At 41.5% G+C, this 27,836-nt stretch overlaps 2 protein-coding genes across 2 annotated transcripts; one reads left to right on the top strand and one right to left on the bottom strand.

Annotated features, from left to right (window-relative positions):
* Positions 1-527: 527 nt before the first annotated feature.
* LOC109471564 lies at positions 528-27,217 on the bottom strand. Its single transcript, XM_019770915.1, has 32 exons — positions 27,117-27,217; positions 25,659-25,706; positions 25,065-25,125; positions 24,703-24,736; positions 24,376-24,434; positions 23,564-23,953; positions 22,918-22,998; positions 22,392-22,555; positions 21,928-22,042; positions 21,468-21,511; positions 21,087-21,201; positions 20,505-20,610; positions 19,851-20,044; positions 19,443-19,516; positions 19,195-19,288; positions 18,485-18,570; positions 17,921-18,026; positions 16,037-17,278; positions 15,393-15,539; positions 14,956-15,054; positions 12,946-13,089; positions 12,294-12,420; positions 11,511-11,827; positions 10,857-11,042; positions 10,389-10,469; positions 9,934-9,999; positions 9,353-9,433; positions 5,829-6,072; positions 5,183-5,290; positions 2,202-2,357; positions 1,622-1,836; positions 528-857 (listed from the first exon to the last, which is right to left on the bottom strand). Exons 1-32 carry the CDS (start codon positions 27,188-27,190, stop codon positions 618-620), a joined length of 5,298 nt encoding a protein of 1,765 aa, XP_019626474.1. The 5' UTR covers positions 27,191-27,217; the 3' UTR covers positions 528-617.
* Positions 2,403-4,471, top strand: LOC109471511 (low affinity immunoglobulin epsilon Fc receptor-like). Its single transcript, XM_019770849.1, has 3 exons — positions 2,403-3,109; positions 3,215-3,347; positions 3,846-4,471. Exons 1-3 carry the CDS (start codon positions 2,834-2,836, stop codon positions 4,265-4,267), a joined length of 831 nt encoding a protein of 276 aa, XP_019626408.1. The 5' UTR covers positions 2,403-2,833; the 3' UTR covers positions 4,268-4,471.
* Positions 27,218-27,836: the final 619 nt, after the last annotated feature.

Below are 27,836 nucleotides of genomic sequence, written 5' to 3'. Positions count from 1 at the left end.
TTTCCATATTTTCCTGTATTCCCTAGGATTGCTTGTCATAAACATCATTGTCTTCTCTAATGAGGAAAATATGGCTTTGAAATATTTTATAAAATCTTTCTTTCCACAATCATTAGAAAAAGTACTTTGGTGACAGATTTACAAGATTTATAAAATCTAACATACACCTGTATTACAAAACATAAATTTTCACCTTAAACTGCAACAAAATGTGCAGTGTTAGCTCCTTATCTACAGTGTATGGCTCAGCCATAAATTGATCTCTGCAATAGAAACCTAACACATTCTTTACTTACACATTCATTAGTACACAATTAGCACATAATGTGATCCTTTTTACATTAATATAACAGGTCACTACACTTTGTTACAGATAATGGTGGCTCTTTTTTACTGAAACTGTTCAGCAACAGCTGATGTCACTTCAGCTGAACCCCTTTCAGAAAATCCCCATATTGGTTACAAAGTATTTTTTTTCACTCCATCAGGTGTTGCTTTCAAATAATTATTATTAATATTATCTCATTCATAAACCCAACAGATGGATTGTCCTTACCTACATGTAGATGAAAAGTTCCTAAGTATACTCTATGTACTGGACTCAGTTGCAGTTGTCATTATTGCCAGAATATATCTAGACAGCCAACAGGTCCATCCTGTTGTTCCTGCTGCATCCCTCTGGCTAAATCTCTCAGAAACTTCTTTGCCACGTCGTCAGTCCCTCGCCTTGTCTGTAGGATATCCAACAGAAAATCTGGCTTGTGACATTTGAGGTCCTTCCGGTCTCTGGCCCCAGCACTGGCTCCGTCGTTGGGCACCGGCTGGTCTTCTGTGTTGTTCCTCTTGACTCTCCACACCTGAAACAAGAATTTAAAGAACTGTCATATCGCTAGTCATCTTTATCTTTCCTAAACCTCATCAGATTCTGTACAAAAGTCTGCTCGCACACTGCAGTATTTCGATGTATATGAGAGATGTATATACATGTATTGCCTGTCTTGACCATTGCATTTTTGTACGTTAACTCTTGGCACTTCAGGGAGTTTTATCCTTGCTGTGTAAGGTTTGCTAAATAGGTACATGTATCAGGAATAAAGAATATTGTGCATAAAGAATACTCGTGCAGTGGCCAAGTGGATCCTTGCCTTGCATTCGGTAGGTCGTGAGTTCGATCCCTAGCCGAGTCATACCAAAGACTTCAAAAATGGTGCATACTGCTTTCTCTGCTTAACACTCAGCATTTGAAAAAGAGTGTGGGAGTTAAACACACCACTACCAGCAGACTAGCCCCCTGCTGTAGTGATTGCACAATCGTGTGGCTCAAGGGCTAAGAAACAGAGATGGGCGCCGCCATATGTGACCATGCTGATGGCTGCAGGAGGGCTTTAACTAACTAACTAAAGACTAAGCTTTAACTTCCAACACTTGGACTACAGAAATGGAACTTACCCCAAATATTTGGTTGACTCCATCAACCTTGTTCACGGAATGGACCCGTCTACTCTTGAAATGAGACGTCAGAGACATGTGACCTTAGTAGTATTGGAAGTTTAATCTAAGTAGTCTTTATTTCATAATGACTTGTACAAACACAGATGAACTTTCATGCTAACTAACTAACCTCAATGTCAGTGAAGCGGTACAGGTGGGTCTCGGTGCTGGCGAACACGTCGGGATCGTTGTCCGGGGTTTGGAGCCCAGGTGTGACGCGCGGGTCACCACCCTCCAGCCGCTCAGGGAAGTGGTAGCTGGAATCGGGGTCAGACTCCGAGACGGAGCGGAGCCGGCTGCTGTTTAACAGGGAAGACACCCGCTTGTCCTCCGGTTGGCTGGACTCTGGAGGAGGGTAACGTTTATGCAAATTAGTTTCCCATCTATGCAAATCAGGAGTTTCCTGTATATGCCGCAACATATTCTTCTGACTTTAGATTGTGCTAAATTCTAAAAAAAGGCTGGTAAATGACAATATTGAATTTGAAGTACCGGTAAGCAGCATCCATTAATAAAAAAATTCTATCATTGAAGTTGGTGTATGATGATGATGGTGAATGATTGAACAGCAAAGCTATTTATTCGCAACCACTTGTTTGACAAGAGCCAAAGTTTTTAGCCAAACATGACAGATTTTCATCGAAATCTCAGCTCATGTTAAACATGTGGTTGTGAATGAAGAACTTTGCTATTCAATATGCAAGTCATACCTGACAAGTGTCCTTCCTCCACCTCGGACAGGTCAGGTTGCCCAGTCCCAGTCTGTGCAGCGGTACCTGTGGCTAGTACAGAGGTGGGCCGACTCACCACCACTAACTCTGGTAGGGGACCCGCCAGGCTGGAGTTTTCACTCAGGACGTTACTCCCTGTGGGGAGGGATAGACGAAAACGTACAACAAAATTTGACTTTCTCACCCCAACCCAATTTAAAAACTACTATCACAAAATAAGAAATCAGAGATTTCAGACCACTGGGAAGTAAAAGAGTAACTCTACGCACACTCCTGGCAGTGTTGAGTTTTGAATGTCTTCATTAAGGCACTCTACTGACTTAATCTCTTTACATGTACATCCTTGCCCCAAGTGCAAAATAGTGGACAAAACCACCAGTTTTAAGTTTCAGAGGCTTTTACGGATTATGGTGTAGAATTTGAAATATTGCGAATTCAAAAGGGACCCCCCCCCCCAACCTCCAGCAAGTAACTAATGTTAACAATATGTTGAGTTTCAGATGTCTTTATTGACCTTCTCCCTTGCCCAACCAAGAGCTGCAAACAAAACCACCAGTCTAAGTTTCAGAGGCTTTTGTGGTAGATGGTATTGAAGTTGAACTAACTTGGTAATGTCAACAAGCGTATCATACAACATTCCCTTGTCAGACGGCAGTGACGCAGTTGGAAAAGTTGCCTGTAGGCTACAGATTCTTGGGCACGGAGATTCTTACAAAAAAGAAGCCATGAACAAGAAAGCAGTGCTTGTGATCCTGGCAGTCCTGGTGCCTCTGCTGCAGGCTTCAGGGGAGGTGACTGATGGAAAGTCTGGGAACGGCCCTGTCAACATTAACTTCAACCTGCCTGGGTATTACCTGGGAGGAGGGGACATATTCACTGCCAGTCGGGTAGGTCTTTTCCCTGTCCTTACACGTGCACTCTGGTCCATGAACACATTTTAAAAACTAAATGGAAAATTCTCTTTGAAAAAAAGTGCGTCATTTCCATTTCAGGAGAATCTTCTTGCTGAGTTGCAGGGCCAGGTGAGGGATATGGAACTGAAGAACGCTGATCTGACAGACAAACTCACCGACTTACAGGAGCAGCTCAGGAACGTGACCACTGAGCTCTGGCTCCATAAGAAAGGTCAGTCTTGCAACATAATTTATACATGTACAGTACAATTCAATTCAACTACAAAACAGCTATCAGTGCAAACTATGCAATTAGCTTGGAAGTTTTTAGAAGTCACAGCTGAAAGTATACCTTACGATTTCACGTACAATTGTACAGTAATTTTTTTCAGGGGGCCTGGGGTGGGGGGACTTACTTCGGCAATAGATGGGAAATTAGAAATTAGATATTAGAAATTTTTCTAATATGAGTTTTAAATCCATGGTTGTATTAAATAAAAGTGGTCATACGGTAACCATGGAACTGCAAATTCACACGTACAGTGCCTCTGAAAAGAAAATCTCTGAGACTACCAGGTATCTCAAGATTAAATATCATAGTTATTGTATGAGTTGGATAACAGTTTAACTTTCTTCATGTATTTTACCAACTCAGATGAACTTTCATGCTAGCATAGCTATTGTAGTTATTTAGTATGAAGTATTTTCTTATCCTCTCTATACCCTACAGCCTGCTGTAACAAGACACTGGTGTGTCCCAGTGGTTATGAAAAGTTCCTGGACAGGTGCTACAAATTCTCCACTGACAAGAAGAACTTCACCGATGCCAGGTCCACCTGTCAGGCTGCCGGGGGGCACCTGGCTATGCCTAAAGACAAGGCAACAAACGACTTCCTGGTCAAACAGATCAAAGCTAAGAACATCTCTGAAATCTGGATTGGACTGACAGACCTGGTGACAGAGGGAACCTTTGTGTTTGAGGATGGGACGTCACTCAGCTGGTCCAACTGGGCGCAAGGCATAGGGGCACCTTTTGCTTACCCCGACTATGACTGTGTTGCACTGACCCCCTACCAAGGCGAGTGGGGTACTAGTTATTGCTCCATGACCGCTACATATGTGTGTGAAGTGAGTGCTACTGTTTCACATTAGACAAGTACAAAGTCACAAGCCATGGCAAGTACTGACTTTGAAGTTAAATAAAAAAGAAACTAATACATGTAATTGTGTTCATGTGTCAGTTTGAAGACATGTGACTGTCTAATTATGTTTTATTGTCAAAGTGTGTTTGTACACCATCGCAAGGCATACAAATTTACATACTTTGGTATATCGAAGGTCTTGTTTGAGTTTGGAGAAAATGAATGTTTTATTTCTAGAAAATGGCCCGTAAACTACCTTGAGACAAACAAAATGTACATGAGTTGAAAGCCCAGTAAAATGGGAGCTATATATATATAGTTCAAGATCTACATGACTTTCGTACATGTACCCCTTGGATTTACTCGTGATATGCAAACTAAGTATGCTGTCATGTCTAGAACTACAACTCAGTATCTCAGTGACACTTGTGACCCTATTCATTTGTGATGTGACATTTTGTGATGTGACGTTCTGTGATTTCTTTTCTTGGATAAGCATTACTGATAGATTTAAAAATCTACTCTTCCTGGATTCCATTCATAAAAAAGCATTGTACATAATCATATACTACACACTGTGTAAATGTTAAAACTGTGTGTGATACAGCTAGTTGTCACAGGAGCAGCAAAACCTGTATTGAACATCAACTACTGTAAAATACTATGTAATAATAAATTATCAAGTTTGTCTTTTGGTAATTGTGTATGTTTTTATTTTACTTTAATTGGCTTTCTTCGAATGAATGAATGATTTCTTTTAAAAAAGTACATAATGTACATTGCGGCCATAGGCTGAATCAGGTACTATTTACAATAGCGCACTAACAACACACATGATGCCTTAAAGAGAGATATTGTAGAACATACTTGTACTAGGTATCTTTATTTGCTTGAAGATTGATTTTAGTTTTGTTGGTTAACTCACCTGCTCTGCTGTTGTCCTCCAGTACAGACCTGATGACACCGCTGTCCAGGAATGCCTGACACAGCAGGATCGCTTTCTGCTCGAGGTCATCATCTTCTTCATCGTCATCTGCAGGAAAAATATAGTGACTGTCTAAGTCTTTAAAAACAACAGTACCGGGGCTCGAAATACTTTTTTCTTCATTCCTGCACTGGTGCAGCTAACACTGAGAATTAACCTGCACCACTCACACTCAGAATTTATGAAATATGGATCACACTAAAAACTCTTCAGAAACCATCAGCATTATTTCTTTTATACTTCATTGGTGGTACATGTAACTGCCAATGCAGCGAATAAAAATCCACATACATCTCATCTCATGTGCAGGTTAGGTGCAGGTAGACATCGAAATATCTGCACAGCTGCAATTTTACTTGCACTAAGGTGCATATGCACCCAGTATTTTGAGCCCTGAATACGCAATCATGCAGATCGATGTATACCACACTAATGTAAAGTGTCCCTCATGCACATTCCCTTCCTTGGTTTACTCTTTTAATGCAAAAATTACATTGTAATTTCTCACATTTATACATTTGGCCCTGCATAATACGATAAAATTTCCACAGCAAAGCTATGGACCAGAGAAACCAAGACACAGTACCTGGATCTTCCTCATCATACGTATCCTCCATCTCCTCCTCCTCCTCCTCTGAAGCACTCCGGTTGTACCAGGTGGCGGGGCGGTCCTGTGTCAGCAGGCGGCTGTGCCGTAACAGCCAGTCCACCAGCTGTCTCCCGGAGAAACACTTCCGCACGGCGTGCATCTCGTGCCGCATCCAGTACAGAACCTCCAGGCTGGGCAGGCTCACGCTCTGCGAGCTCAGTCTCCGCGAAGGCACGAAATCCTGGAGGAGAAACGAGTCACACTAAGTTTCACTGCCAGCAAGTACTTGCAAAACATCCTTGTTGCCAGAAAGAAAAATCCTAGAAGAGAACAATCATGTAACAGTGATGAGGATGTTGGGATTTTCTTATACACAACCAGGGATTCTTCCAGGGTACCTTGCTTACATTTCAATGTCTATCAGACACGTGCACCTTCCTCAGAGCTTCCGACTGGAGTTCTGCTTCTCGCTGCTGCTAGTATATGTAGCCGATGTAGGTGGCGCTCTTGCAGCTATAACACAATCCCTTCCACGTTGCTTACGTTTGGGATTTTTACTTCAGACTTGAACGTTTAATTGAAGTTTTAATGGTTACATAATGATACAAGCAAAAAGCAAATAACTAATACATAATATCGGTTTGCTAAAGACTTCGGAATCCGTACCGATGGCATATTCAATGACCGAATTTTGTTTCCCTAGCCTAATATTTTTAGGGAGCGAGTATGAGAGCCCCAGTATACAAATAGCATGAAACACTCAGGCTATCGTTTCCCGCCACAAACCACGAAACCTTTGCAAACTGGGCTGGGTTCCCAGGAACAGGATGTGGCTTTGGCCAACTATTCCCACCGCGAGGAAGTCTCGCGTGTTGGGATGTAAATCAGACATTCCTCCCCTGGACCCAACCTTCATGTCATCTAACCACGCTGAGCACTCTCTACTCAAGCAGGCAGGACATATGGGACAGCAAGGTTATCTCCAAGCAGATGTCACAGTGACAAGGCATTATCCAATTGGCCAAGGAATGTCCATTTGATGGCTGCTTGGCCAATGCTATTACAACTGCCTTTTCACTGTAGGGTCTGCTTTAAGATAACACATGGGAGGTCTTTTGCATGTGATAAGTGTTGACTAGTTCTCTCGGTCCCTTTTAGTGTTGCAGAAGAAGAGTGATGAATGTCACTCCCAATGTCCGGAGGTACATTGTATATATAATATGATCTTGAAGTGTAATACATGTATATATAATATGAGTTTGAATTGTCTTTGAATATTGTTTACCTGCATATCTAACCTTCATCAACATGTTAGACAAATGACAAGATAATCAAACTCATTCAATCACTCTCACTACCCAGGTTAGCATCTGTTGTTCCCCGTTCTGAGGGTTAGATGTGCTTGCTCAATAATTCTGAGGCTTGGTGATATAATCAACAGTTACTGTCTACTACGTCTGTAAGAGTACATGTACTTAGAAATATCTAAATGTTCAATCCAAGATACCAGTTACTTTCTGTCCTAACCACTAAATCTTGGGTGGCGTATTGGACCCTCTCTGGCCAGTGGATACTGCCTGGCCAATTTGATACAAACTGTCTTTTGCCACCCTAGGATCTGCTTGGAGATTAAACAGCAGTGTAATCTCTCTGAATCCCTTGTACCATACCAAACTTGTCAGGCTCCCCGCCACACACAGGGCCTGGTGCCTCTGTCAACACCATCACACAACCTACAGCAGAGAGCTATGTACCGAACACGCCACCCTGGTCTCACCGATGACAGCCGTTTGGTAGGTGGTTAGTTACAAACCTTGGGTAAACTGTAAGTGTGTGGTGATTGGTTTTTAGTTCATAAGTTAAATACATGACATTGTACATTTTTGTTTGTTTAGCAATAGTGTTACCAGTGGATGACCTTAAAGTTTGTGAATTTGGCATATTACACCAATTTTGTACAAGCTGCGTAAGACTAGACTATAAGGTTTGAAGCACTCACATCTGGAAGGATAACTTAGTACTCTTTTTGTTAAGTGTGGTAGGATCTTCAACGTGCTTGAGGTGTGGCTCTCCTCAAACAAGGGACCTCCTGCTTTACGGTAAGACAATACCATAGGAACTGTTACAGTAACCATCCCTTGGGTGGTAAGAAACGAAAGGTTCTGAAATCTGGCAAAGCTCTGTCCCCAAACGACGTCTCTGCTGAAAGGTTGCTGCACTGTACAAGGTAGTCAACCCTTTGGCAAAGATGTTACTATTTGGAGCACAGCAGATTAAAAAACCATTTGTTTGTAGTTATCACAACAGTCAGGTCAACAGTCAGTTGGCTCACATAAAGTTCAATTTGAATGTTTGTGTATGTTGTATATCTATAGTTAAGGGTCATCTGACTGAACATGTGAACTGTTGTTTGTGGTTTGTACCATCCAAACAATGACATCACACAACAGATAGCATCGACTGTGTTCAACTACAAATGTATAACATAGAGGCCTGTTCATAACACTGAGTTTCATTTAAGCCAGGCTAGCATCATTTGTACCAGCCATATGATCATGAGAGACACTGCACAGCTAGAATTGTGGAGAATGACTGAAAAGGGCTGTAGACCACCTAGCAAGATAACAAGACAGGTGATAAAATGGTTAAATTCTAAAAGAATTATTTCATAATGTAGTGTGGTCCTCATAATTGTAACAACAATATTTTTATCTCAAGTTCTACACAGATTGTTTTACAAAATGTTGGCTTGTGTGACTCCTTCAGAGCTGCCATTTGAAAGTTCACCGAAAGTCGCCCCAGGGCTCGGTACTTCTGTTGGCAACATTTACACAACACCAGACAGCACCAGAGCTGCGCTAATCCCACACTAAGTGTACACTGGGCTATTGAATGTAAATACACAGGGGGCTCCTGGGAAAATCTCCGACTCACTGATCGAGTTCCAAGATAGGGACAGAGTCAAGTCTCGCGGACCCTTAAGTGATACTTAAGAAATGTCAGGGAAAGAAAAGTCTACTGGCAGATCACTTAAGATAACCAAAGCGACACTTTTAAAGGTCTTGAAAGGTCTTCTAAACATGATTGAAATACCAGTGGTTGGTTTGCGTTTGTTGGAAGTTTCCGATGAAGAATTTTTCGTAGCCATGGTGCACAAAACTCTTTGTTCCTTGCTGGTGTAAAAACACACAACTTTTATCACTGGTACCTGCCCCTTATGTTTATGTCAACACAAGATAAATAAATCATTAAGGGGGCATAAACAAGAGCTGCAGAAAGATCATATGCAAGCTATGTACAACATCATATGAAAGTCAAACAAGTAACTGATTCTGGACATGGAAAAAGTCTCGAGATCTTTTGAGTTGGGGCCAACACTAGGATTCAACTCACGCCCATGTGGATTCACAAAATTTGATCCATATTCATTTGCAAGGCACAATGGATCACTAACTCTAACCTACTTATGCTGCAGGGACTTGTCATCTGATCTAAAAGTAAAAGTTAGTCCAAAGCCTTACCTCTGCAGCTAGTCTCCTGTACTGTGATATCAGTTGTCTGGTTGGCACGGTGTACCACTCCAGCTCACTCAACACTCCCTCCTGGAAAATATTATGGTTACTAGTATTATGTTAAGATTGTCAGATGTTGACTACTTCTGTAATGATCATTGTTACAGACTGTAACAGTATGTAATTTTTGTTGGGTGTGCTGGAAGGGTATAGGAATTACAGCAAGGCCCAAAACAAACACTTTTTTTCTGTATATCTGCACTGGTGCAGGAAACATTCAAAGTTAATTACCTATACCAGGAACATGTGGGAAGCATGGACCATACTAAGAACTTTTCAGAAAATGAAAATTTATGAAATGTTCAGAAACCATTATTTCTCATAGGTAGTGACAGTCAAAAATTCACATACACCTTCATTTGTATATAAACTTGGCATGTGGACTGGTGCAGGTTAGGTGCAGGCCTAGGCAGACATCAGAAATACCTGAACAGCTCCAATCTACCTCCACTAACCTGCATAATTACACAGGTGGCATTTCAAGCCCTACAGGTGTACAAGTGTACATTGTACAGGTGAGTTGTACTTACAGCAGGTGCCATGAGGTTCTCCAGGTCCAGCCCTTGTCCCTCTGCATGTACAAACTGCACCAGGAACTAAAACAACAACAACAGACAGAACCAACTGTTAATATATGCAGTAACTCTTCATGCTTAAGGTTACATTTCCAAACCAGGGCCTGGCCGGGCTGTTTGCATCAACGAAAAAAATAATTTATATCAATAATATACACAAATAGTGCCTCAAGATTACTTCTTTTAACTTTCTTTTATGTTTGTTGTCATTTATATCATACTTTTGTTGCTGAAAACTGTCTGGGCAGGCCCCAGGTTAGGAGTTGTGACTTGTAGAATCTGATGGTCTTTTGTCTGAACATAGTATTTGACAATAAGCTCTAAGCTTGAGCATGGCAACAATGTGTATGTAATAAGTGTATGTATCTTGTCTTTGTTTTTTTTATAATAAAAAAAACATAGAAACATACTGCAACAGCCTGAAGAAGAGTCTTGGCTTTAGCTGCAGAGTTTTTCTCATGCTTCAGTTTGGCTGCCTCCTCTTCAAAGTCCTGCAGTAGAAAATAACAACAATATTCTTTTTCAAAATATCAATACTCATCTGGCCCTAGTATGCTCAGAACATGAGATACAAAAACATATCAAATACATTGAACGGAATATAACATGTGTAGGTTAGTGTGCCTTTTTCTCAGTAGTGGCAAGGAATTGGAGATTGTAGAACAAGGGGTATTTCAAAACCTATTACAGTCAGATAAGCAGAGCAAGATGGAAAGAAAATGTAATGGTCTTACATGTATGTCTTGCAAAGGATGAAGAGTATGATGAAGTAAGCATTAACTAAATCCTCATCTTTACAATGAGTTCCCAGATGGAAAGAAAAAAGTCATTGTCTTATGTCTTGCAAAGGATGAAGATGTAAATGAGTAAGTCCTCACCTTCACGATGAGTTCCCAGATGGACTTCTGCAGTTTGGGCACGCAGTCGGAGTACAGCCAGTCCGAGCAGGCCTGGAAGTGATTGGACAGGAACTCGACCAATGGCTGTAGCCGCTGCTGGATGGTGTAACCGTACAGGGGGAGGGACAACAGGAGGGACAGGGCCTGGTGGAAGAACAGGTTTATCTGGAACAGAAACAGACATGTTTAAAGTTAAAACTTTTTTTTCTCAACACAAAGAATAGTTCTCACCTACTAGTAGACCTTTTGACCAGTCACTCTATAGCCAGGTGTGTCATGCCGAAGGGCGGTTACATGTATACCCGCTCTACTAAATCTTATAGTATACAGAAACAGACATTACCATACCAGTATGTCTGCTGATAGCTGCAAATGATACAGAACAACATCAAGATAACAGTGTTTCACAGTGCCCCCTTGTGATACCAATGAAAACTGCAGGATTGAGGCCTGACTAAAAAAATCATACTGACAGGTACAGTTTGAAGAATCCTAAAAGGAAGAGTAGGCAAAAGTTTGACGGACATACAATACATATCAATTTCCCTCCCCACACACAAATTTAACTCATTCATTTCTCATGCAAAGTTCTAAATGTTAAATACAGTCAACAGTATTACTCCTACATTGTACCTTGTAAGCAAGAAGCCTGATCAGTCCGTTCCTGACCCTGTGCAGGTGCCACCTGACGTGGCAGACAGCCACCGCTCTGTACGGAACGTACGCAGAACGATTCCCTCGCTTTCCCGACCTCTGACCCGACGACGACCTCCTCTCAGACGCCCTCTGACCCGGTGACCCTTCCCCTGCCGACCTCTGACCGTTGCTGACCTGCCTGGTGGGACTGGGGTGGGGGGTGCTGCTGCTGTGACCGGTGCCATCCCGGTCACTGTCTGTCCAGGGGGAGGTGGAGGGGGTGCCAGGGGTGCACAGGTCCACTACTACGTAGTCTGTACGGAAGTGAGAAGTGAACACTGTTCATGAAATCTGATTGACTGTGAGTGTTTTTATTAGTAATTTACCACTAAGGGAAGGAAGGGTGTCTATGTGTGTGTGTCAGTGTGTGTGTGTGCGTGTGTTTCTGTACCATATGTACAGTTCCTGCCATCAGCACATACATATTATGTAGTTTGTACGACAGTGAGGAGTCATCAACTGTGTACCGGACTGGGAGGGGGGAGGGTAAGGTGATAGACAGAAAGTACAACAAATAGTCACACTGGATGAATGAGTATTTCTAGATCAGAAAGTGAGAGGAATAAAAATTCAAGTTCAGATTGAGAAAGAGGAAACTGATGACTGTTCTCATCAGTAGCTGAAGAAAGATGCTGCCTGAAAGCTTCTACCCTTTGACATTTGTCAGTTGTGTGCATTATTCTAAACCCTTCCTGATGCTAAGATGTGGACAGCACCGACCTTCATTGACAGCATCCTGACAGCGGCTGTCCTTGCAGCTGATGCTGCCGACGGCCTTGTGCAGCAGCTCGTCGACCTTGGGCAGCACGTCCAGAAGGGCATGGATGTTGTTGATACGAACACACATCTAAATAAACAAACAACAAACAATAACAAATCACATGTCAATAAACACATAAACAACAATGACAGAACTCTCATTGATGAAGGTTAGACATTCAAGAAACACGATACACAAGAAAACTCACTCAAGCAGATAGATTTTTTAGATGTTTCACGTAGTATCCACTACTTTTTGTCAGTGACTAACACTAACATGATCTGTAGTTGAACAGTTACCAAAAAACTGTTTGATATCCAAAAGGGAAAAATGTTCACAGTTTTTAGATAAACAGTTTTCAACTACAGATTCCGTTCACTGGCAGTTTTCAAAATGTATCCAGTTGTTTGAGTAACTGTTACCTCCGTATCTGATTACCTGGATGTCTAACCTTCATAACATGTAATCTATTTGTAGTCAATTATTTGTAGTCAAAATCTTTACAGGTTTTACCTATATGGCTATAATAGGCAACAAATTGTGAATAACAGAACTCATTTGAAATATTAGCCTGGGCACAAATTTCACACAGACACAGAGAACTGGCCTCACCTCTTCCGTGACGGGTTCGAAGCTGTCACACAGGTAGTTTGCCTGTTTGCTGAGGTACTGGAAGCAGCTGGTCATGCCGGTCAGCATGTGTCGGCAGCCCCACGTCGCATAGTTCTCCTTCTCTCCCATCAGGTGCAGAACCATCTGGGGTGGAATACAGTAAACATTACATCTGTGAATAAGTTCATCAGAGTGCACGATGGTCATATTCGGGCCCAAATATTCCAACCTTTTAATCGAACCGAATCATGTTCGATATGACGTCATTCGAACCGAATCATGTTCGATATGACGTCATTCGAACCGAATCATGTTCGATATGACGTCATTCGAACCGAATCATGTTCGATATGACGTCATTCGAACCGAATCATGTTCGATATCACGTCATTCGAACCGAATCATGTTTGATATGACGTCATTCGAATCGAATCATGTTCGATATGACGTAAGTCTAACCGAACATTCGTTCGGGTCACCCGCTGTCATGTACAGTGAACCCGCGGCTTCATGCCCGTTTTTACACGGGTACCACCAAACAGTAAAAAATCAACTTTTTCACAAATATAAACCAATTTCGGGACAGTACATCTTTGCCCTGTTTTACAGTTGAAATGTAACATGTAACGAAGCTACTGCCGTCATCGTGTGTGACTGTGAGGATCGTAATTTGCGGGGATATAAGTTACCCCTGCACTTACTCACACGGCCTGACATGCGTGCAAACATGGTATTTAAACCGCAACAAAAACAAATTCAATTTACCTCAGAAACGTTTTAAATTGTAGGCAAGACACAAATCTCGATCTGTGTCGAACGGATTTTTTAAAGATGGCGGCATCTTGGAATTATTGGTCTTGGAAGTTGAAAAAGTGTATTTTTTGGCGAATTTTTCGACCTTAGCAACACTTTAACTTTGAAATAAAGAAAACTGTCCGACTCAAATCTTAATCTTGTTATACTGTTCTCTAAAATACAAAAATGTGGGATTTTCTGGGAGATTTGGGGTTGGTTAAAATCAGTTGTTTGGTTATTGACGTTGATTGTTATAGAATAAGCATTTGACGCGTTGAGAGTGATTTCACACACATTAAAGCATTGTAATAAAAACAACATCATATGAGGCATATGCAGTGCTGATTTTATCACATTTGGACAAGAGAGTCCCCGTGAAATTATTGTTTAAGAAAATATTCACCTTTGACTCTGAGACTGGTTCCACGGAAGCCGCCCGTGGAACCCTGGTAACCACGTACCCTTCCGTAGAATTGGAAACTTTACCCTAGAAATTGACCACCGTGTTGGTAAGTCACTTTTTTTACCAATTTTTACCAGAAAGAAATAAAATTTATAGAAATGACGGTATTGAAACAAAATTCTGTAATCCTTGATTCCTGTTTTATCAGTCCACCACTTAACATTGAAAAATATCCATCTTTGATTATTTCTTCTTCCTTTTAATGCCCACGATCATCATACTGATCATTCTGGCATTGCCAATATACAACCCCCTTTGCATTATAAGTGCAAAGTCAGATAGACCACAACAGGAACAACAGACAGACCAGATAGAGAAAGAGAGAGAGATAGTACAAATGTATATTATCAATCCTATGCCTAAGCCACACCAATTTAATTTGTTGCTTCTCGGATTTTTTCAGAAAAATATGGAGTGACAGGGCGAAATAAAAATAAAAAAAAACAGGCCAAGGCACCCCATGATAGCCGGAAATGTTACAATATGAGCCACGAAGTTAACATACCAGGCTGGTTTGTAATTAAAACAATAGATTTTGAACTTTTAATGGAACAAAATTACATTGTTACATTGAAAAACTTTAAGAACTCGGAAGAAAAGGACTTTCTTCAACCGTTGGGGCCAAAATATATCTTTCATTGAGCATTTTGCAGTTAATTCAGAACAATTTTTTTTTTTTTTTGCATCTCAGAAAAAAATTGACACCTGGCGATCCGAGAAGCAACAAATTAAATTGGTGCATGTGGCCCTACCATGGTGCCCAGCAGTTCCCTGGCAACATGGTCTGGTGTTGCACACAGGTCCAGGCAGAGAAGGTTGTCTCCATACAGGCACAGCACTGACGAAAAGACCTACACATGTAGGTGACAAGACAAAATGGCATGTTTCACAAAAAGCAAAACCTCAAGTCATCAATTTAATAACACTGTAAAGAATAATGGCTAATTCACATAGTCAGACCATGATGACATGATAGTGACTATGCCGTAGTAACTTGCCACAGACACTTTATAGTAGGTTTGAATCAGTCAACATTTTTGGGGTCAACTGCTGGCAAGGCAGATTTTCAATCTGTCATCTGAATTTCATACCCTCTAAAATGTTATTTAAAGTTTTAAGAAGCAAAATGCAGAAAACAGGAGAATCCTATTTTTTCAGGACCTAAATCGATCAGAAACACAGGTCTCACCTGAAGCAGCTTTTGGTACAGTCCATATCTGATTTCTGTGACCAGTTTGTGAGCATCTTCCAGTCCGTCCTGCTGACCTATGACCTCTTCCGCATCAGTCTCCACCTCTGAGATGGGGACGAGAATGGACTCATCCGGACACAGAACCTGGGGTTAAGACAGAAACAACAGATTCATGGTTTGTGGTATCCTAAGTGTAACCAGAAGGCTATGTTTTGGCTATGGTGGAGTGACTGTACATGTAACTGTAGGCGGCATAACTCCAGGACCTGAAACCATGTATGGATGTTCATGATTTTTGGTAGGCAAGTTAGTGTTGGGGAGGCAAAGGTCAAGTTCAAAAATGCGCCTTATGACGGGTTTCTATGTCACTGCAGAGGACCATCTGTGTTAGTTGGTTTGTTTGTTTGTTTGTGAACCAAGAAGGACTACCAAGAACAGTATAAATCAAGATGCTATGGATGGATCATGACAAAGCAACAAGAACAGATTTGTGGTTTGTCAGGTTATTACCTCAGAGTATGGAGGTATTGTTTTGTGTTTATCTGTGGGTTTGTGTGTGTGCTCGTCTAGCAGAGATGGACAGCGCAAAATAAAACTGTCACAATAGAAATAGAAATTCATTTTACTGTTACCGTTCTTACCTTACACAGTGTCTCCACAAACTCAGCTACTCTCCTGATCATACATATTACATCCACATACGACGCCGACAATGGAAGCACCTTGATCTTTCCCTCCCTGCTGTCTGAATCTGTCGCGGTGTCGAAACTGGACAGACTGGCGAAACTGTCGTCAACACTCCCACTGTACGTCCTGTCCCTGTCTATACCATTCTGTAAGCCTTCTGGTAGGGGTTTGTCTGTGGAGTTTGAAGTCCTACTCTGACCCTCTTTCACTGTGTCTGTCCCCAGAGTTCTATCAACTTTGGTAGAATCCGTTGACTTGTTGCTTGCTGCCAAAGCCTCAGGCCTTTTGATAGGCATGTCACTAGAAGAGAACCCTTGGAAACCCTCCATAAGGCTCACAAACTCTAGAGGTGGCAGTCCGACGTGCTGGTCTTCAGAGTTGTCTTCAGATCCACTTGCTGCTGTTTGTTGCGTTGCAGCTTTCTGGCCTTTCTGGTAGTCCTCAAAAAACCTGAACTCGTCGTCTGAACTACAGGAGTCTTCGCTCGAGTCCAAGTCCATTCCGTAATCTGCAGATTCCAAAGTTCTTCTGGAAGACTGCTTGTCTCTCTTCACAGTTTTTGGTGTTTTGTTACCGGAGTCTTCTGCCACTAGGGTGGAATTGGCAGAGTGCTGCTGCAGGTCTGGCTGGATCTGTGTATCTACTAGAGTTGACTCGGAGGACGCTGTAGTAGCATCAGCAGCATTTGACACTGGCATGTCCCCATTCTTCTCTTGACTGTCATCTTCCATGTTTTCCACTGTGGACACCTCGATGAGCATTGAGGCAATGGACATCTTCTCTGAGGCGGTCTCGTAGCTACCGACGGGTAGAGACACATGCCGGCCAGGGTCAGTCCTGAACGACAATGAAGACTGATTCTCATCATCATCATCGTCATCATCACGCAAATCATCTGGCAAACTCATGCTCCTCTGGGGCATTCCTGGTGGTGGAAGCTTCTCATTGGCTGATAGAGTCACATGATGGTTACCTCGCTCCTGATTGGGCGAGAGCGTTCCCTCGGAGCTGGGTGGTTTGGGTGTAGATGAAGCAGAGTTTGGGGTGTGCATCTTTGGTGAAGAAGTGATGGAAGAGGTCACGCTGTTGAACGCAGAGTGGAGGGAGGGGGTCAACGACCTGCCGACCCTTGACCTGAGATGGTGAAGCATGACCTTAGTCGGAATGTTCTTGTCCATGACTGTTAGAGGCTTGTACTGTGGGAAACAAGATGAAATCTTCAGAAACTTTTGACACAAAGTATGCAAATTAATACTGATTGTATTCACTAACTATTATTAGTTTTGTGTATTTATCTAATATACATGTATCCATATAGTGAATGAGTACCCAGTGTCCTAGCCATTGCCAGAGTCCGTCTTTCCATCATTTGATAGAATTTTGTTGCTCATGATGGAAAAAAAGTTTGCCCCAATCCGTCATTTTTGATGGATAAAAATCAACACATAAAGAGTTTCAACTACTGTAAGCTTAGTCTAAGACTATCCTATCTATTCTTCCATTGTACTAACTGGCTATTTTTCCCTGAGCTAAAAGAAGCTACTGTCAGTTACTTGAACTGACCTGAAGGGGGTGAGAAAGAAGAAAAAAATTTATGGCTGTCGGTGGCAAATGTGCCAATGTTGACACATTGGTGCACCAAATTTGTAGTGTGTTTTTGGCACACAGTTAGACAGAGTAACCTTAGAGGCTCGGTGGGCGTAACTCTACCTCACAGGGAGGGAAGACAATGTAAAGTGCCTTTCCCAAGGGCACAACATTGGGCCACGGTGAGTTATTGGTTCTGAGTCCAATGCATCAGGCTAGAAATAAAAAAAAAGAACAATTTTTGTCCAGACCTTGTCCGCCCCCACAGCCTGCACCACCAGTGTCTGTACGTCTTCCTTCATCACCTCCAGCCAATGGAGGGCCTGCGTCAGGAACGAGCGCCGCCAGCGCTGCTGACTGGAGAAAAAATATGGTGCAGGTCTTAGTGGCAAATCTTAGCACATTGGCGACACCAAATCCATCTGTGTCCTCATCAACGTTGGAACACAGTATCAATGGTTAGCCAAAAGCCCCGGTGGGAGTCACTCCACAGTACAGGAGGGTACATGTAAGTGCCTTTCCCAAGGCCACAACATTGGGCAAGTCAGGGGATCAAACATGGGGCCGCTGACTGTAGAGGAAAAAACCAAAGACCTGATAAGAGTTTGTGCTGCGAGGCACTGACAACAATGTGCAGTCTCTGTAAAAAAAACTTTTTAAAAAGCTGATGGAGCTATTTACACCATTTACAGGTTCATTGTACCAGGGAACTTCCCCTAGCTCTGTTTTGACATGCACAATGAAGAGTGGCCCATTACTACTAAATCATAGTAACATCTACCAATTTGTGCCTGCTAGGATTTGCTCTTCATTACCTGGGATGTATGTAGTTGGCCAGGTCTTCATCCAGCTGGTTCAACCGGTAAGCCAGGCTCAACATCAGGCGATCCTGCTCAATGTCCTATGGGGGCATGGACAAGATCATATCAGTACTGTAACAGTACAACCTCATCTGACAACATCAGACCAAGGACAATATGTAAGTCTTACAGCACAAAAGATACTGTGTGAAATAGGCAAATTGGACAAGTATTTTAATTTGGTACATGAATTATGCAAATCAGCCAGTTGGAGAAATTGTGTTTCGATCAAGATGTACCCTCTGCATCTCTCCTTGGTGCTGATTGGCTATCCATTATACCTTCACCTGTGCTGATTGGCTATTTCATTAAACCTTCAACTGTGCTGATTGGTTGTCCATTCTATCTCTCCTTCGTGCTGATTGGCTATCCATTAAACCTTTCACTGTGCTGATTGGCTGTCCAGTCTATCTCTCCTTGGTGCTGATTGGCTATCACATTAAACCTTTGGCTGTGGTGATTGGTTATTGAATTAACCATTCTTTGGTACTGATTGGCTGGTCATTCCAACTTTCCTTGGTGCTGATTGGCTATCCCATTACACATTCAACTGTGCTGATTGGCTATCCATTATATCTCTCCTTGGTGCTGATTGGCTATCCTATGTATGCTTCTACAGTGTTGAATTGGCTTTTTTCCCAGAGAAGAAAGTAGTTCCAACTTACAGGAGACCCGAGGCCCTGTTCACACATGGTGACAACATCCTCCATGAAGAAGCTGTAGTACTCTGTAGCAGCAAGCTGGACCATGTCAAAGTACCTGACAGGGGCAAAAAATACATTACATGTCATAGAAATGCATGTTTATCTGAGTCAAAATGTCAGAAGTAGGATTAATTTACTCTGATTGTAAGCCACCCAAAACAATACTTCTGTACTAGGAATTCGAAGAGACGACCAAGAAGTGTACTTACTTGGAGAACACTTGCTGGAAGTTCTCCTTGTAGTCTTGGATCTCATCACGGATGTTGATCAACAAAATGTTTAACTGTGGGGAAGATACAATGTCACATACTTGAAGAGTTGAAAACTTTGAGATAATGACTGAAAGTTTTCTATTACAACTCTACGTTGTTGAATATTAGCTATACTGGTCATTTAGAATTTAATTAATTGTTAATTTTGGTGCAGTCTTAGAATTAGATATAACAGCAAAAACATTACATATAACAGGAAATACATCGTAACTGTATTTTCTGTTGTATCGAATTCTAATTCTAAGACTTCATGATTTCAGAGACTGCTGCCCACCCCTGTGTCAGGGACCCACACAGCCTATAGCAGTGTAATCAAAGACTGGATACTACTACTACATGACCTACCAGTTTAGGAGACAGTCCAGGCCCATAGGTGTGCAGCTTCAGCTCGTTCTGAGCCAGTGTCTTGTGCCTCTCGTAGCTCAGGGCCAGACGTTCCTTTGCGTACTGGACCAGCCACTTCTGGACTCCCCGCATCTTCCGACCAGTCAGTAGCTCTTTTACATTCAGCACAACCTCCAGCAGGTCAATCAGGGAGGCTGTAGTTTGGTACAGAGTTTGTGATTGGTTACAAACAAAGCACAGTAGATGTGTGTACCTGAAGGCTCATACCCCATTTACAAATCATGGCAATTTTTGTATTCCTTGAAGAATAATCTCTGGCAAACATTGCAGTATTGTGATCCCTCAAAATGCAGAGTTTGGAAGATATACAAAATCATCGCATTTTTTGATTCTCAAGGAGTACAGTCATGGACAGGTACATGTAGGGGCAAAAAACAATCATAGACAATCACAGTGAAAATGGTTTGTTAGCTTCTGCAGTCTATACAACTTTTTGACTAGAGTTTTCCAAAAATCAAATCAACAAAACATTTTTGGCTAGCCTATGTAAGGACCCCGCATAGCAAGTCGGATGGCAGTAGGCTAGAAATTAACTGTATCATTCTTTAAATTCAAACTCCTGGATGTTTAACTCCACTTGGCATCCATCCTTACCGACAGCATGCGGCGGTTTGTTTTCCTTGAAGAGCCGTTTGATGCGGGTGAAGGCGTTCCCACACTGGCCATGCAGCAGCATCACAGAGTTCTCTAGTACTGTCAGCTGGGGGGGATGGAGAACAACCACATTAGAAAAAGATGCAGTCAGATACAGGAGGGCTACTTCACCAGGCACATGGGGAATTAGCAGGAGGTATAAAAGCAAGGTGTGCTAGAGGGGGTATGGTAATATCATGCAGTAAAGTAATCTATGATATACTTCAAATGAAATTTACATTCAAATTCTAATTTAAAAAAACATTTAACTCTACGATACACTCTTCCGTCTTTCAAAATAAAACTCTTTCAGCAAACACCTACACAAAAAGAACAGTACATTCAACTGTTACTACATTTAATCTCAGGCTATCCTCCTGTGCTTTCACTATTCAAAGGATTTTTCTACACTATGGTATGTCCGAACAAAAATTTGGATCAATGGTTCCACATTGAATGCATACTATATACCATATGGCATAACATTTCACTACATTTTAGTTATAACATAGAAAAGTAAGGCCTGTTGAGTTTTGCTCTGACCTCTTGTTTGACAGTGACCATGGTGCCGGCGTGGACAGGCAGGATCTCCATGATTTTACTCAGCGACTCCGTCACATGCTGGATGTACCACGTGTCCCAGCTCTGCTCAAGGTTACTGACAAAAAATAATTTTCTTTAAGGTTTAAACTTTAAGATTTGATTTAACTAGAATTGCTTTATATAATGCATATGTTAAATTTCACATGGCCTCAAAGCCAAAAAAAATACTGCTATCTCTATTCTTACTAAAAGGCATTGAATTTCATATTAATAGCATATGTTCTGCCACTTTGCTACGTTATCCAACACCACAGGGTCACACATTGTATCATAAATTTGATTGATTCTTAAAACCCATTGATAGAATAGTAGTTGACTTACTTAGTGAGGTGTTCCAGGTACACAATCCTAGTGAAGAGTTCTCCCTGCAAAATCAAACAAAAAAAATCTCATTTTGTTGTGTGTATCATTTAAAATACTAAGTATTCGTTAAAAGTATCTCTCATTTATATACAGCTTATACTTGAATGTCATCAAACTCATTCTCAGTCAGTGATGGAAGACAGTTGATGCTATCTAGATCTCAAACGTATAACTTAATACAATAGAATTTCTGGGATTCCTAAGAGGGTACTTGGAGAGTTTGCCAGAGTAATAAATGTTTTTTTGTTGGTAAGTATTCTGTGAAGTAGCATGCATTCTTTTGCTTCCTAAAATTTCCTGAAATAAGAGATCCTTGTAATACATGTAACGTTACCTTCCATACAATGCACATTCTACATCTATCCATATACACTGAGTCAAGCCAAGCACCATAAAGTGTGCATGGACAGTGTCTTACCACCCCATATCTGAGAGAGAACTCCTTGAGAAGCCGTTTGCTAGTTGAAGACAGGATACTCTGGGGTTTGTCTTCTCCTGAGGAGCTCAGATCCTCCTTACACGCCTCCTCATATCTGGAAGAAAAAACAATTATTTCTCTCAAGATGATAGGAACTAACATGACCTATTAATATGATAAGAACAAACAAAATGCTGTACACATAAAAGCATTGACTCAAATTCTTCAATCTATATTGTAGGATTATAATTCTGAAACTTAGAGGTTACAGTCAAAAATCAAAGCTTCACATATTTTGTACAGTAAGTATTTTCAAGCAGCCTGTAACAGAACCAGCCTTGTTGGCAACAAGACAGTTTTATTTTGCAGGGCACATGCACAACTATCCAAGAATGAGCTCAATTTGAGATCATACAATGACTGTAACCAGGCTTAAACCTACGAAACCCCAGCATGCTCCTTACTTGATGAGTTTAGCCATGAGGTTTTTGTAGTCGGTGTGATGGTCCCTCAGGTACTTGTGAGTGGAGGGCAGGGGAGGGGGGAGGGCGAAGTGCCAGAACTTCCCGATCAGTCTGGTGATGTTCTGTCGCTCTGTCTGCTGCCAAAAGTCGTACGCGTTCGTGCTCTGTAGGGACGATAGCAGTCAAGATGAAGTTACATGTGACTACACGTAAAGCATAAAATTTATGCTTGATACTGAAATGTGAAGGTAAAACTTAAAAGGTACTAGTAGTCCCATAGTCTTTTGAGGCCGTCTTACCAATGGGTTGTTGATCTATTGCATGGTATTGCAGAGCATGGTAGAGGAACTTCAAGGCAAAACAGATCCCTTTCCCTCCACCATCTTTTAGTTCCTCCCTATATATATATATATACTTAAATCAGGTACCCATTTTACACCTGGGTGGAGTGAGGAAAGTCTTGCAAGTGACATCTTGATCTCATATGCAAAGTCTCCAGTTAAAATTTGTGTGAAAGTATACTTACCAGGAAGGCCTGAGGACTGTAGAACTGGTGGCTGTTGTTTTCTAGGATGGACAGCTGGCCAACAAGCTCCTCCACTAGCAGCTAGAACAGTTAGGTTTGAAGACTTGTAATAAAGTAAAACAATCAAAGACTACACTGATGGTGAAAAATGATACAAAAACTGTGCTTCAAATTTTCTTTTGCCTCATTTTATCCACAGTTTTGAAAAGATGTTTATGCAGGATACATAAAAAACATGTATGACTAAGGTTAGAGTCTTAGACATTAAAAATTACCTCCCAAATCAAACATCGATCTTGACTGTCCCCACGTATCCAAGAATGTAGCTTTGCCCCAGGCACAGATCTGGATACACATGGACTATTCAGAACAGTGCCTGAGTTCTGGATACACAGTTCTACACAGTTCTCCATACCTTAGCAGTACTTTTGGTGTTAGTTTCGTCCCGTATGATACACAATGTATTAATCAGAACTGTGCCTGAGCATGGTTCTGGATAAAGCATGGTTATGAATACAACAATCTCCATACCTTAGCAGTACTTTTGGTGTTTGTTTCGTCCCTTATGATACACAATGTATTAATCAGAACTGTGCCTGAGCATGGTTCTGGATAAACATGGTTCTGAATACAACAATCTCCATACCTTAGCAGTACTTTTGGTGTTAGTCTCGTCCCGTATGAGCCGAGTGTACTGCAGATGTCTCTCCTGACTCAGCCCAAACGCCTGCCTCACCAGTTCACACAGGGCCTCCGGCTGCACAGGAGAGGTCAACTTATCCTCGTCTGAACTCCCACCTCCTGACCCCTGACCTGCCGACCCCTTGACTGTTGACCTTTGACTTCCGACCCCTGTGGTTTGTGGGTCAGAGTTCGGGAGGGGGCTGGAGGGGATAGGGGTGAGGGTGGGCTTGTGGGGGAACTGGAACTTACGTTGGGAGGAGGGGGAGGGGGTGTGGGGCGTGGAGGGGGGGTCGGGGGCACTGAGCACAGGGAACTGGGCACAGACCAGGGCAACTTTGTACAGCCGAAACTCCTGGAGGGGGGTGAAAAATAATTAACTTCTACAGGCGAAACATCAACATACATGTATGCAAACACACCTGGGATCAGTTGAATATGCTAATTTGAAAACAGAAAAAAAATATCAATTTTTTTTCCAAAAAAGGTAAGATATAAAAAATGTAAAATTTCATGGTGTTACCACATGACTTCCTTTAAATCTATTACCCAGAAATATTCTCGTCCAAAGGGCAAGTTGACTTAAAAATACACTTGCTCAGAACATATTTAACCTGTATGAGTATATTAAAAGTACATATTATTATTATAGAGTCATGGCCAAAAGAGAAGCTATAGGGCTGATATCAAGTAGGATTTTATCATGTATGGTCAATATTGAGGCCATAAACAGAGTCATATAAATGGAGTACAACAATTTAAAACAGTCAATCCTACCTTATCACTGAGGTGTCTGTGGGATATTCTGACTCCCCGTTTGGTTGCTGACATAGCACCTACAGTATGTAGAATGAAAGTAGAGTTCAGGACATCCAAAGCTTAATATGACCATGTAACATGTCAGTACATGTAATTGTTTCACTCACTTAGCTTCCTTTTTCATGATACAACTGTCAGAATGTCATACATGTGAGGGTTCAAATCACCACATGCACCAAAGAAAATGGGTCAGTTGGACCAAAGTCCAATACATAAAATAATGTGTTTTATTTGCTTGTATAATATTTCAACTAAACAGTGCCCATTTATGAAAAAACTGCTCACCTTCTTCTAGACTGGAATCTCCATCTTGTCTCACCTGGAAAACAGAAATCCATGAGGTTTTAACTAATAAAACAAAGAAATTCCATAATACATTTGACAGAAGAATAATACAATCATGTAGACTATGTGCATTCCGTTTAATCTGAGGTACCAGCTCAACCTTGGTTCAAATCACCCAACAACCGAATGCTACCAATTTGAAACTAACAACATAACCAGATATCATTAACATCCATCTTTGACTAGTATGAGTCTGACTTCTCTTATGCTGTGCACAGACACACAGTCACACGGCCTCGAAAATATACCAGTAACTTTCTTACCGAAGGTAACATAAGGTAACATAAACAAGATATACTCACGACTCTCATATGACTGAAGACGGTCTGTCTGCCCGCTAAACTCATGCAACAGCGCCGACTTCTACAGGAGAAAGGACAACACAACAGGTTACCACCCTGACATGTACTGTAGAGTACAGAAACTTTCTCACTGGTTTTGATATGTGTGTACTCTTTGGTTGCCAAATTAAACATATAGTGACCAGCAATCCACAGGATCACGTTGGCAGTACATACATGACCTAATTTCCACAACAGAAACATTAACCAATTCTCTGTCAATCAAATCAACAAGTTGTACATTACAGTTTTCATAGCGTGATGACAAGCATGGAGTATACCATTAAATATGGTGCTCTCAGTAATTATATATAAGAATAAAATGACTAGTTATTACAATAGTTTATAGCTGCATCAATGCAGGACTGATAAGCAACAGTACAGCATACTACTACTAGTAAATCACTTCTAGTAAGCAAATTGTTTTTATTTGGTCAACAAATTGACCTTTGTTTCATGTTGCAAAATAAAGACCTTGAAAGCTGAAGACTTTCAAGTAACTTACTAGTAGGTTCTATTATATGCATTTTAATAAAAGATAAAAAGAATACTTACTCAAGGTTTTTGAAGTAGTTGTGAATGTTCTTCAAAGTCTGTGCATGCCTATAGTATACAGTGTCAAAAAGAGATTATTTACACACAGAAAAAACAATGACACAGCTGTTTGTGTGGGAAAGTATCCAAGGCAACAACTGATTCTGAATGTGTCACATCCTACGTATATAAGGTGTGGACATAGCAGGAAAACTTCCGAGGTATCAAATGGAAGTGGTCGGCATGTCACTAAAATAATAATCAGCGGAAAGTTTTCTTGCTTAAGACGCTGTCACACATTCCGGACCTTACCCCGACTTTGCCCCCAAACACCAGCTGACCTTGGTTGACTGAAATTTGGAAGCAGTCTGACAAGATTTAGGCCACATCCACCTTTCTGTATGAATCAAATTGATTTTGAGTTAAACTTTAGTCAAATTTGACTTCCCCCGAAACCTGCTGACCTACATTTTGTACTCCTAAACACTGGTCAGCCAACCATGGCCGAACCTCCTGTCCACACCTGAAACATTCAGCTAGCGTAGCCGAATAGCTTTAGTAGATGACCTCACCAAACACCAGCCTACCACAGCCACAGCCGACCTTGCTTCCAACCTTCACCTAACCACGGTTGGGAGTGCGGCAGTGTTTGGAAGGACACATTCGGGCTAGGTGTGACAGGGGCTTTCATATAGAAGAACTTTATTGCAAAAGCCATCATGATGCTAATTGTTAAGTCACAGGTCAAATGATATCGTAAATATCATACAAGAGAACTATCAAATGACTTCAATCTAAATTTCTAATGTTGAAAATTTGTACTTGTCTAGGCACTACATTATAAGGAATAGTCATATTTGTTACCATGTTCACAGCTCTCATGTACACAGGGGCCCTGGGTAGGTACATATACTGTCGTGACCTTTGACCAGTGGGCAGGGCAACAGAGGTCGGTCACCTTTGGACCTAGACTACGTACTACTTATGACTTAGCGAGTAACAGGACACTAAGTTAATATGTTTTCCCTTGGAAAACAAACCAAATTGTTGAGACTAACATACACACATTTGTGTGCTGATTGCTAGCCTGCTTTTTGCTAATTGCTAGACTTTGGCAACATTTAATGTACAGGTTCTGGACAGTTGTTAATATGGCCGAAGTAAAGATGACACAAGATGACAAAAAAAAACAAAAGCTTGCATTTGAAGATGGCTTTGCCTAGCCTGCTGCATTTCGCATGTAGAGCTTTCTGAACTTTCAGAATCTGAAGGTTCCAGGGTTCAAATCCCATTCTTATCGAAATATTGAGTTCTGAATGATTATGACTTTACAGTACAGTCTTATGCAGCTTGTACTTACTGTTAGTACTGTACTTACTGTACTGTACACTGTTATAATTACGTCTAAAGGTGGTTTAACAGTTATGCAAAACAAAGAAACAAATTAAAATCAAAATCGCTGTGTTTAAAAATACACACTGTATCAGCTGTCCTCCAACTCCAGCAGCTTGTTCCCAGGGCACACTTGTTCCCGGGTCAGCTACCACGCCCATGCCTTCTTCTCGACTCCATGCAGATGTCTCACTGTCAGTGGGGAGGGAACGATAAACTGGTGTACATGTAACACAATTTGTCTTGTTACTGTAAATGTGAGAAGTTTTGGTAGCACTACACTTTGGAGTGCCAAAATTGAAAATATTAAAAACAAGAAGTCAGCCTAGCTACAGATAATACTGCAACAGCTGTGGGTATTTATTAGAATCATCATCATCATCCCGGCTATGCTACAGATTATTAGAATATATCAAGTTAAGTCATTCTTAATCTTGGTAAGGTCACTGTGAAACACCCCTCTGTTGGGGTAAGACACACGGGGGAGTGCACAGGCTCCCTTAATGTCTCCTTGTGCAGTAGTACGGCTTCCTTAAACTTGTCAGGCTCTGTGATTTAATGGCATGATGGTATTGTAACAGCGAGTATATAGGAATCACTAACTATCCGCCCAATGGATCTTGGATCTTTTGGGTGAATCGGTTTGTGCACTGGTTGTGAGCTGACACGTGGCGTGAGTGCACGGGTTCGATTCCCGGGGGTCAGAGTCAACCTTCAAGTTACTCCTTGCTCTGTGTTACAGCATGATGGCATGATGATGTGTCAAGTTCAAAGTTTGCTGTCCATAACTTCATTCCAAACTGCTGT

Source organism: Branchiostoma belcheri, unplaced genomic scaffold (genome assembly GCF_001625305.1).
Source record: "Branchiostoma belcheri isolate BF01 breed outbred unplaced genomic scaffold, Haploidv18h27 scaffold25, whole genome shotgun sequence".
Taxonomy (NCBI): domain Eukaryota; kingdom Metazoa; phylum Chordata; class Leptocardii; order Amphioxiformes; family Branchiostomatidae; genus Branchiostoma; species Branchiostoma belcheri.
This window is presented reverse-complemented; position numbering and strand designations above follow the sequence as displayed.